Source organism: Balaenoptera acutorostrata, chromosome 11 (genome assembly GCF_949987535.1).
Source record: "Balaenoptera acutorostrata chromosome 11, mBalAcu1.1, whole genome shotgun sequence".
Taxonomy (NCBI): domain Eukaryota; kingdom Metazoa; phylum Chordata; class Mammalia; order Artiodactyla; family Balaenopteridae; genus Balaenoptera; species Balaenoptera acutorostrata.
Genome location: NC_080074.1, coordinates 16,778,986 through 16,791,244, shown reverse-complemented (window position 1 = coordinate 16,791,244; position 12,259 = coordinate 16,778,986). Strand labels below are relative to the sequence as shown.

At 46.4% G+C, this 12,259-nt stretch overlaps 1 protein-coding gene across 1 annotated transcript in view; it reads right to left on the bottom strand.

Moving 5' to 3' along the window:
* NUAK1 (NUAK family kinase 1) overlaps positions 1 to 12,259 on the bottom strand; it is a 69,454-nt gene that overhangs the window by 19,970 nt on the left and 37,225 nt on the right. The window contains exons 3-4 of the mRNA XM_007166093.2: positions 3,491 to 3,642; positions 829 to 894 (exon numbers count right to left, since the gene is read on the bottom strand). Coding sequence (XP_007166155.2) covers positions 829 to 894; positions 3,491 to 3,642 — 218 coding nt within the window. The remainder of the gene's footprint in view (positions 1 to 828; positions 895 to 3,490; positions 3,643 to 12,259) is intronic.

Below are 12,259 nucleotides of genomic sequence, written 5' to 3'. Positions count from 1 at the left end.
AAGGCCATTCGGAGTGCTCTGCAGGAGGCACTTGAACCCTGTCGGCCAGGAGAGCTTTCTCTAGCTCCGTCAGCAGCCCGCAATAATACTCCCCGTGAGAGTCAGCCCCATCACTTGCTGGCATGTTCTTTCCCAAAAGCCACCACCGCCACCATTTCAGTCGGCTTCCCAATTCCACAGCTGGGGGGGTGAGGGGGGTGGCGGGGAGGAGTTGGGAGGGAGAAGTAGGAGACAGGGGGTGGAAGTGACAGAGAAGTGGCAGGGACAGATAATAAATTGCGGGCCTGCGGGCAAATTCCAGCAGAATGGTTCAAACTTGGGCTCAGTGGGTCAGAGAGACATGGGTTCAAACCCCAGCTCCACTACCTACCACTGTGTTATCTCAGGAAAGTTACTTAATGTCTCTGTGCCTCAGTTTCCCTATCTGTGAAATGATGTAAATAACAGTATCTATCTCATGATTGCTATGAAGATTGAATTTAAGTGATACCGGGCAAGGATGCTATGAAATACAAATGCACTAGGTTATTGTTGTAAGTATTTTGATGGTGCTAATTACAGACTCTGAGCTTCCCGAGGACAGGGACTGTATTCTAGCCAACTTTTAGGACAATGTCTGGCATGTAGTTGGAGATCGATAAATGCTTGTTGAATGAATTCAACCGTTGGAACTGAACTGAGGGCTCAAACCCAGTGATTCTCCCTACCCGCCTGCCGGGAAGGAAGGGGCCGCCTTATTCGTAGGCTGCAGCTTGGAGCAGAGTTTAAGCCTTCAACCAGCTGTAATCCCCAGGTCTGGCGTATCAATCAATGAGGCAAGAGCTTTACCTTAATATTACAGTTGTCATCGAGCAGTATATTTTCCAGCTTCAAGTCCCGGTGGACCACACCATTCTGAAATGAGAAGACAGGCAGGGAATTGAATGGGAGCAGTTGGGATGAGAGAAAGTGGGAGAGGGGGAGGAAGGAGGAGAGTGAGCAAAGGGAAATCTTTGACAGATTAAAGAAATGCGTCAGCGCCGGTGGTCTTCGCCCCCATCCTTCAGGGCCTCTCTCACTGTCATGAAGCTCCCTGCCAGCGACCAGCACAGCACCAGCGACAGGAGAGCATTAGTCACTTGCTGTGTGGTTAAGGGAAAAATGACAGGAATCCATTCTCCCCCAGAGCCTGTAAAACAGCGGGGGGATTCTTTGTCGGAATGTAATTCCACTGTGTGAAAGCCATATAGTCCCAGGCAGTGGCAAACATTGTCTGTCTGTGATGCGATTCCCAGGGAAGCAGCAGATTTCTCTGCTGGGGACTCGGAATGTGGGGCTCACAGACCTTGCTTGTCTGTCTGTCTACCTGTCTCCCCAGTGCCTGGCTCAATCTGTTCTGACCCAGGAAACCATGCACATCTGTCCTGAGGATAACAGAAGCATTCCCAAGGGTTATTTCCTCAGCAGCTGGGAGGGAAGGTTCCTCTCGGCTGGGCAGGACTCAGTGTGGAGTGAAGGGTGAAGGTGGGAGAGGCCACTGAGACCAAAGCAAGCCGCTGCCATACTGCGGGACCTTTCCATTCAAGCAAATGATGGCAGAGCTGGCAGATGAGCCCAGTGACAAGCAGACAGCCAGCTGAATGGTGAAAAGAAGTCCTTAACCAATATAGGCTGTTGGTCTCTACAGCAGTAACAACTGTCCTGCTCAATTCTTTTTAAAACCCAATGATCTTTTAAGGGGATGGGTGAGCAGGGGAAGAGGAACTGAAAGAACCAGCTATTGGGGCTGGGAGGACATTTTTAACATCATTCAGCATAAAGGACCTTGGCAATTGAAGCTGCCCTTTCAAGAAAACCAACTGGCTAGGAATTCTTTGTCTTTCATTCAGGATTTCTTTAGTTCAGAATCTGCATGTTCACAGCTGGTACTTTATTGCTTATTTTCCTTTCTATTTGACAGTTCCTAGTATCTCTAAAAACACTGACTGGAGAGGTGAAAACATGTATTTCTACCACTGTTTCTAACCCAAACCTTCAGGGATTCAGTAATGCACAAACCAGGGCTCCTGGAGGAAAGATACGGAATGCAAGGTAGCTGATTTTGTTTAATTTTAAATATTGGGAGTAGTTTGGTTTACACTGTTGCATTCCCAGTTTTCATAAGATGGAATGAGCCTACTAAAGTCCCATTTCATACAAAATCCAAGTTTCACACACTTCAAATAATGAAAACAGGATCTGTGGTGCTTTATGATGATGCCTGATGATAAAATACAAAACACTGTACGACCTGAATCATCAGTGCCTTTCGAGTCAGCAGAGAGAAGTCAAATAATGTCCACATGGGTTAAGGGTTTTAGATTGTAAGTAATTAGAAGATGATCATTCCAGAGTCGTTCTCAATTAACCAGAATATTTAACAAACCAGAAGGCCCCGTGTTGCAATCATTTAAATGAAGAAGCTGACTCTATTTTGGATGGCATGTTGGATTCAAATCACTACTGTCCTCAAAGTGAAGGACTGTTCCAGGTGTGACAGTTCTGGGGGAAAGTATGAATGGGATGGAAATCAGTACTAAAATGATAAATAATAATTGGTTGAAGTATGGCTTGGAACTATCTGTGTACTTCATTCCCTTCTCCAGAGACCAAGGGTAGCTAAACTGGCTGGATTAAGAGCACATCCCATTAGTTGTGTTGCAATAAAATTGTACATGTGTGTATGTAACCTCTGTGGATATAACCTATGCAAGGAAAAGAAACCAGGGCATAGAAAGGTTCAGAACCTATGGCCCGTTAATTGCACTTCTGGAATTTCTCTTTAGTAAATTATTCAAATGAGAGAGAAAAGGTTAATGTATAAAGATGTCAATCGCTATTTCTAATAACCAGAAATTAGAACCAGCCTAAGTGTCCAACAATCACAATAATTCCAGAGACTTTTTAGTAACATAGGAAAATGTTTAGATTAAAATCCTAAGTGAAAAAGCAAGACAGAAATGTAAAAATAAATGCAATGTGTACCACATTGATTGCATGTGGATTGCATCCTGGAAGGGAGAAAGGTCACTGGTGTAAAACTGGCGAAATCCGAGTAAAATCTGGAGTTTTGTTAATAGCAATAAACGAATGTGGGTGTCTCCATTTTAGCAAGTGTACTACAGTCCTGTAAGATGTTAGCATTAGGGTAAACTGAGCGAGAGGTACATGGGAACTCTCTGTACTATCTCGGAAACTCTGCTGTAAATCTAAAATGATTCAAAATTAAAAATTTAAATGAAAAATAAATGTGAGGAGTAGGGGGAAGAAGATTGGAAGACAACAAACAAAAATGTCAATAGCGGGTTATCCCTGGATTTTGGGATTCTGGGTGATGGTGACTTTCTTCTTTCTCGTTTATGAATTCTCCATACATACTGCTATGAACAGATGTCACCTTCATAATATGAACAGAATCACGTGATGCCATGAAAACCGTCCATGACCAAAGCTGTGGTGGGGCCGGCCGTACCTTGTGACAATAGTGCACGGCGGAGACGATCTGCCGGAAGAAGTGTCTGGTCTCCCTCTCGCTAAGGCGCCGCCGCTCGCTGATGTAGTCGTACAGCTCCCCTTTGCTGGCGTACTCCATGATGATCACAATCTTATCTTTGTTCTCGAACACTGCGGGGGGAAACGGCGATACACAAACACCCTGTTCAACTGACAAGCTCACTAATGACTACAGACCGTGCGAGAGGGGACAACAGAGATGTCGCTGGACAAACAAATCAGTCCACAGCGCCACGAGGAGATGGGCAAGTTTCCCAGCCAGGTGGGCAATGACATCATCGCTGCTGTTACGGGACTTGCGTCTGTAATATTACGGGGAACGTGCCTCTCTCTTCTGAGGACCCCGCTACTCCCTTTACCAGGTTCATTTCTCGCAAGACCCTCCCACCAGAACTGCCTCCCTGTAGATGGGGAACAACAAACACGACTACCATCTATTAACCATTTGATATGGACCAGCTACCCAGACCCCAAAACGGGTGGCGAAACTTGTCGTCTCTTTGCTCAAAACCTTCCAGACTTTCCATCTCACTCAAAATAAAACCCAAAGTTCCAAATGTGGCCACCAGGTCCTACATGTCCTATGGACCCCTTTTAGCCCTATTACATATCTAGTCTGTGCATTTATTCTGTCTACCTCACTAGAATCTAAATGAGGGTTGGTTTATTTCATTCACTGATGTATCCCCAGCACTCAATGCCTTTTGGCAAAGGGGCTCAATTAATATTTATTAAATGAGGGAATTCAAAACTTCATAAATGCATTCTGGATCATTATACTAAATAACTACATGGCACTAAATGCTTCTGTCTCCCCAGACCTGATATTCTCTAGCAGTAATGCTCAAACTCTGCTCGACTGAGTCCTAGGAGCTCCAGGCAGATGCCCATGGGGGTAGGTTAGGTCAGGGGAGATCATGAAGGACGGGCTCTAGGTCCTCAGCTCCACCTCAGCCAAAGCCACTCCACTGCTATCTGCTTTATAGTTGGGGCTGTCACATAAGACGTCCTTTGAGCAAAGACAAAATAATAATTGTGTTGAAATCCATCCTTCCAAGGGATGTGGTATAAAAACATTGGTAGGGTACCCAAGACCCTCCTTCCCTGAAGGACCCCTACCTACCTCCCTCCATCTCGTCGGCTTCTACCACAGCCTGTCAGGCCCCCTATGCCCACTGATGCCAGACTGTTCACTGTTTCTCCCAATCACACACAAACACACTGCTGTTTCCCACCTCCATGCTCTGCCCTCTGCCTTTACTCCCACCTGTCTTACCTGCCAGGGACACTCTAACTCATCAGTCAAGGATGAACTCAAATCTGATGCCCATGTTGCCTCCCTTCTACCTCTCATAATGGATACTTGCAACACAGCACTTTCGAACTGTGTGGATATATTTGTTGATTTACATATTTATTTCCTCTGCCGGGACTGTGAGCCTGGACTTGGAGAGGTAAAAACTGTAGTTTTGGAATCAGACACTCCTAAGTAGATTCCTAGACCTCCCTCTTACTTGCTGTGTGACTCTGGGGGAGTTGCTTACCCTCTCTGTGCCTCACACTTTAGTCAATGGTAAAATGTGAATAATATCAGTAAGTACTTCCTAGAATTGTTGGGAGGATTTATTGATATCAGGTATGTTAAATGCTTACAACAAGGCTTGTACTTATGGCATACACTCAATAATGTTAGTTATTATTGTTGGTATCACTACTATGGGACCCCAGGGCCTAGCACTAAGCCAGACACACTCGATGAACTGGAACGTGCTCCCAGCCTGGGTCCCCTGTCCTCCCATACCTTGTCACTGGCTGCTAGAAGCTCAGGCTCCTCCAGTTCCTTTTTGGCTCCTTCAAGTCCCGCCAAACCTCTCTGATAAAACGAAGGGAGAAGGAGGAGGGCAGGGAGGAGGAGGAGAGGGAACAGCCAGATAAAAATTGGCTGCTCCTGCATCTGCTGGCCTCGGTGTACCCTGCAGCTTTGGCTCTTGCCAGGGATTTCAGCCTGTTGTGCGCTTTTCATTAACAATAAACTTTGGAAACTGGAAAAGCTGCCTCAAGATGCACGGCTCAGCCTCTAAAAATGATAGAGTGATAGGCCCTGGAGAGGGCAGCGGGTTTTCTAATTTTAAAAACCAGTGGGGGCAGGGAGGAGGAGGAAGAGGGAAGGTACTTTGACGGGGAAATAAACAAGGAGCCTCACACCCCCAAAGAGTCTGGTCTGATGCATCCTTGAAGGAGGTCAAAGCCACTGGCCCCTTCAGTGACCATCAGAAGGTGTGGGTCACTGGCTGCACGCAGACAAAAGGACCGTTTCAGTGACCAGATGTATCCCTTTCCAACCCGCTAACTTGGTATCAAGGAGATGTAAACACAATTCAGTTCAACACAGTTCAATATGTCGAATAGTTTACTAAACAGCCTCCATCAGTAAGTCCTGCTGGTCCTACCTCTAAAACAGAGCCTGACCCTGTCCACCTGTCTCACGTCCCCGGCCACCCCCTTCTGAATGATCTCCCCTCTGTTCACTCTTGCCTCTTTGCTGACTGCATTTGGAGAGGGGGCTGGGGAACAGTTCCCAATGCATGTTTCATGGAACACCAGTCCCACAAGACATTCTGGAGGAAAAGAAGGGTTCCATGGTAAAACATAGGTAAAATGTTTGGAAAATGCTAATACTTGATCACCCCTTGGAGAACCTAGTTTCTTTAACTCTGAGTTTTGCAGGGCGATTTGGCCACTGCAGTACTCCTACTGAACTAACCGGGAGCCAGTTTGGGAAACAATGGATGGACGAGGTGATAGCCTCACTGTTGCTGGTAGGGCTGGTGGGCAGCCGGGCAAGAGAACTGTCCACGGGGCCAGGCCTGGCTCTGAGATCCCACCCCCAGTCCTCCAGCAGGAAGCAGCTGGAGTCAGGGTCAAGGCCCTGATTGCAACCCTAAATTAGCTAAATGCAAACAACATTTCTAGACTTGGGGCATCAGTGATTCATCCAGGAGGCCATGTGGTAATATACATGAAGCTTCCTGAGCCCTTCCTAATAACAGCAGCATTTACTGAAGGCCTACTACGTGCAGGCACTGTACCCATGGCATTTTGCACGAATTATTTCATATGGCTTTGGTCCTATGAGTATCTCTGTTCTACAGATGAGAAAGCCCGGGTACAGCAAGGTTAATAACTGCCACGGCCACAAAGCAAGCTCGAGGCCTGGGCCCACGGTCCGATGGCACCCTCCACCCTCTTAGCCCCTATACTGCTATCCATATACATCAACCCCTCTGAAGCTCAGTCTCTTCCTCAGTCAAATGAGGCTAACAACTTCCTCACACGGTAATGGGGGGATTCAGTGAGCTCATGGGCCTAGCACCCTGAGCACGGTGCCCTGGCCACTGCTCAATCAATGGGAGCTATTCTCATAATTACTTCATCTGCCTCTTAGGCAGCTCTGGCCAACGAAACCCTAAGACTTTCCTCTCCCGGCCGGCATCACTCTTTAAAACGTGCTCTGGCTCCGCAGAATCACAGGATTTTCGAGCAGGAAGAACCTTAGAGATCAGCTATGATTTTTCCAGAATAGCCCAGGATTTATAAGGTATAACAGCAAGGCCTTGGGAATTCGTCCTGAAGAATGACCGGCTTCCGCACCCCCGGCCCACAACTCCTTGCCCGCGGTGAGGTCCCTATCCGCCAGGTGACAGGAACACTCAGCCATTCTTCTGGCAAAAAGGGCTGCTTCCCTTGGGCACTTTTACAACTGGTTATTTATAAGCCCAGAAATCTTGTCTGTGTTTTTGTTATTAGTCACTAAGCAAAAGCTTATTTTCCACCAGTTGGGAAGGGTTTCCTTTCTGAAAAATGAAAGCCTGTGTCTCTTGGCCAGACAGTTCTACCCAGAAGCCCGGTGGCTCCAGAATGGTAGGGAAAACTATGGCCCTTGACATGCCAAGCCTACCAGGAAGATTAAACCCCTGAATAGAAACTGAGCTCAACTTGAGTCAGCCCACAGCGCAGGGGCCAGGTCCATGTGGTGCATACCCAGGTTTTTAGTAGAGCCACAAAAACTTTACAAAGCACCCATGACGTGCATGGCACTGGGGATACTGGAAGAAATCTTTACCAGGGTGAGAAGGGGAGGAAAGGTCAGCCTGGCAGAAGGAGCAACATGAGTGAAGGGGGGACAGGAGCGCCGTTAGCAGGACCACCAGAGCGGGCAGGTGCCAGGGACTAAGACAAGAGAAAGAAGCAACAGACTGGGAACGAAACACAGAGGCCTTGAACGCCCACGAGGAGCTTGACAGACACGTGACCAAACGTCGCCAAGAACAATAAACAGATGGAACAAGGGACAGGGTAGCATCCAGGATCCTGGACCCATGAAAGAGTGCAGGGCTCGCATCACCCCAAGAGCCTCCCCAGACAGTGCTCTCTCCTCTCCTAGAAGGCTGATTCATAACCACCGTCGTTACCACTTACTGAGCAATTACTGCATGCCATGCATTGTCACATCCACTACTAACAATCCTGTGAGACATTAACATCATCCCTACTTCATAAACAGAGGACCAGCGCTCAGATCTAGAAACAATGTGGCCAGCGGCCCGCACGTCCTCTTCAGTCACTAACCATCTCCCCAAGGATACGTATATAAGCCAGTATCATAGATTCGTTTTGGATTTTGAGTTTTCTAAAAATGGAATCATGCAGCATACAGTATATTCTTTTGCATCTGGCTTCATTCGTTCAACATTATATTTGTAAGAATAATCCATGCCATTCCATGTAGTCAAAGATCGTCCATCCTCGTTGCTGTAGAGTACTCCAATTTGTGAGTGTGGCATGCTTACTTATCCATCCTACTGGCGAGAGACATTTGGGTTGTTTCCAGGTGAGGGTCATTACGAATCATGCTGCTATGAACGTTCTTGTGTGTGTCTTTTGACGCTCCTCTGTATGCATGTCTGTTGGGCAGATAACCAGTAAGGATGTGATCCCAAATGTGGGTGACTTGAAAGCTTATGTTCTTGCCATGACTCCCCACCACTTTCCTCCATCATAGGTTTACTCTCCTTGCCTAATACTCAGTAAAGATTCTCCTTCATTAAAGAGAACCAACATCACTCCCTTTTCTGACAATGCTTGTTTATCAGCCTCTCTGAAGCATTTATCTGAACATTTTGCTATGTGTTAAAGGAGATACAAATGTAGCATAAGATGGTCGTTGTTCTCAAGGAGTTGCTATCTAGTTGTATAAAACTAGTACTTATAAAATAAATCAAATGCTAACCTGTGGGATACAGACTTTAAGTCCCCAGATGAGCAGCGAGAACGATGGGTGAGGCAGCCTGAGTGGGCCTGAGGAGATTCCTAGAGAAAACAGGCGTGGAACTGAACCATCAAAAACACCTTGGGTTCTGTTCGCACAAGCTGGTTTTACCGTTGTCTCGGCATATCCTAAACTATCCAGACTCTCTCCTTTTTCTTCTACTGTTCTGCAGAAGGGCCTTCTTCCCGGATACCAACTTGAATTATTCTTCTTGTTTTCCATTTATTTTCCATTTCAAGGGAGAGTTGGAATTGGCTGCTATAGTAACAGCTACTTCTCCCAATTAATTCTGAATTTCATCAGATGTTCAGTTTGACAGTCCAGTTCTGCCTTCTGATTGTCTGGCTTTCACAACCACGCTACTTACCCAACTCCTAACCATTCCCTCCCTTGGGGTTAATAACACAACTTGTATAACTTGAGAAAATGCATATGATAAAAACAGTGGCCTGACCTGGGAGAGACGCCGATGAGTGAGGAGATCTTGGGATTTCAACCATCCACTGGTCATTTAGAGCCAAATACGAGGCCATTTAGGAAGAAAATGGGCTTGGGGAGGGAGAGGGTGAGAATCAATTAACAGGACGTTCCATGAGAAGCAGGTTATAAAAAATGGAGGCTCTGTTTCTGCTTAACATGTTACCTCAAGAGAGGAAGACTTGTCTGCTGGTTTTAAGTGAAAGGCCAAGAGCCTAGAATGGACCAGTCAGAATTCTCTTCATGCCTTTGCCTTCCATCGACTCCATCTCCTAAATCAGTTCCAGGATGCTGCCATTCGCTCCATGGCAGGGCCTCCTCACATTAGCAGCATTTTTATTACTTTCCTAAACCCTCAGATAGAAGTACCATTCTACGCCTCAGGGTGCTCCTTTATTAAAGTTCAGGAGGATCCTCCCAGAAAGTCATTTTCTTTTTCATTTCATAAATGGAGTGATCTTTCCTTGGCAAGAATTGTCTGCAGCCTAATTGGGTCATTTAGTCAATACAAGATTCATACTTTAAGAGTTCCCTCCCCAGAACTAAATTTCAGACACCTCATGGGCTCAGAGCTTCATAAAATGGTCCTCTAACCCCTTAAGTCTGAAAGCCCAGGGCAGTGAGAGTGAGAAAATTAACCTAGACTGGCAGCTCTCCCAACATCAGTGAGTTGGTCAGAGTTGATGCAATGTGTTTCCTGGTTTGGACAATGAAAGGCTCTTTAGTTCACTCATTGTCTTTTCTTAAACCAAAACTCTTTCTGGATGTCGGTTGGCATGCCCAAGGAGAACCAGAGTCAAGCAGGCCACCCACTGCCAGCAGTGGACTCCACAGAAGGCAGACGAAATGAAAGAAAGTGTATAAGCTACCCTAGGAAGAGCAGATGTCAAAGGCTGGCCAAGTACCATTTATTAGTGCTATCTGGGGAGACCAACAGCAAATACTAGGAGGGCAGGGGACATGACCAGGATAGAGGGGCTGTGTGGGAGAAGGAATCAGGGCGCCATGTAGGACCAACCATTGGACTCCACCCTCCTCCACAGTGAACTTCTGGAAAAAAGCATGCTCCCCCAATTTGCACAGTGAAGGGACAGAAATCCCACCCTCTGTGAAAACAGCCTTAGTCTCCCTCTCATGAAAATCCTCACAGGTGGCTTTGTTATATGGTTTCATCCCACCCTTATCACTTAGGGTGGAAAAGACAAACTTGTGGTCATCACACCTCTGGTTCTAGCCACTGCTTGACCCTGAGGTATGGCTCAGGACTATCTTGTCAACCCTAAATTCTAGTCTGCTTCGTTGGGCAACAGAGTGCAGAGCTTAAGAGCTTGACTCTCGAAGCCAGGCTACCTGGGTTTGAAGCCAGGCTACCTGGGTGCAAATCCAGGTCCTGCCATTTACCCATCTGAGTGACCTTGGCAAGTTACTTAACCTTTCTGTTGCCTCAGTTTCTTCATCTGTTAAAATGAAGCTTCTACCCTCATTGTGAGGATTACCCCGGCACGCAGCAGTAAGCAGACATGTAAGTGTCAGCTGTTATTATTAGGCAGCAAATCTTAGTTTAAGAAAGAAGAACAAACGAAGACATGCCTGGATCAAATCCAGGATTATTGTGGATCTGCATTGGCAGAATCCACACTTGAGATTGCATTTGTGCCCTTGAGGGATGGGAGAGGGGTAGGAGAACAGAGGAAAGAGTGAACTAACACTCAAAGACATCAAAGGACTCCGCAAGCCTGGTTCTCTTAACTGCGGTCCATTCTTCAGTCCCCAGTGGTGTTCCAAAGATGTCAATCTTGGAGCCGTACCTACCAGATGAACCCACTGTCAGAAGTCACTGGAGGGGGTGGAGCACGAATTCCCAAATCAAAAAAACCTCAAACTCTGCAAGTTAGAAGTTATAGTTCATCTACTCCAATCCCCCTTTCAATATCCAAATCTCCTCTGTAGGGTATGGTCATTGTAGAGACCCCCCTTCTACACTCCATGAGCCTTCCTAATTTGCAGCCTCGGCAAATTAACAGAGCCATCCCAGTTCATTTCAAAAGACCCTAAGTTACATGGTAATACAGTTCCTTTTTTTTTTTTTTTTTCTTTAAAAATTAGCTTCAAGTACAAGTGGTGTTATTTGAGGCACTAGAAAATACTGAATTCCAGGAAACCCAAGAGGGCGAGGCAGGACAGCCAGGGAGTAGCATTCGTGTTGGGTTGTTTTATTTCTAATCTCCAGCCTCTAGAAAAATGACTTGGGTGTAATCAAATGAAAACAATGAAAATAATACACTCGAAGGTCAAATAGCTAACTTCATAGGAAACTCATTAGAAACGTGACTGGACAGATTCACAGCCCAAGAGCTTGTTTGTCTGATTATAAGTGAAGAAAACTCTCTGGAGCTGTGTGATTAACAGGGGGTGGGTCCTTCATTTGGATGCAGTCTGAAGAGACTTCATGTGGAACTTGTGAATCTGACAGCAGAGGGAGTGTGTTAAAATGCTCAGCAATTCGCCATGGGTTCAGGAGAGTAAACACAAGCATAATACACCACTTTGCCAAGTTCAACAAACTGTTTCACGGGGCTCTGAGTCCCTGACGAGGGCAGCAACCAAATGGCTGAGGAAGGAAACCCAAGCCCAAAGGTATCGCCCACGGCTCACTGGTGACAGCTGCCAGACACATGTTCTGCTCTGGAATCCACTGATGACAAACGATCAGACCAAGACAAGTTTCTAGAGCAGGGCTCACTTCCTCCTGGTTGGAGGATCAAGCCCATCTTTCTCAGACTGGCCAATTAAATTGAAATCCCTAGGGGTGAGGCCCAGGCATCAGCATTTCTTCTTGCAAACGCCCCCATGAGATTCTAATGTGCATCCAGAGTTCAGAATCACTGAAATGGACAATCTGGCCTCAACCTTCTCTGCTAC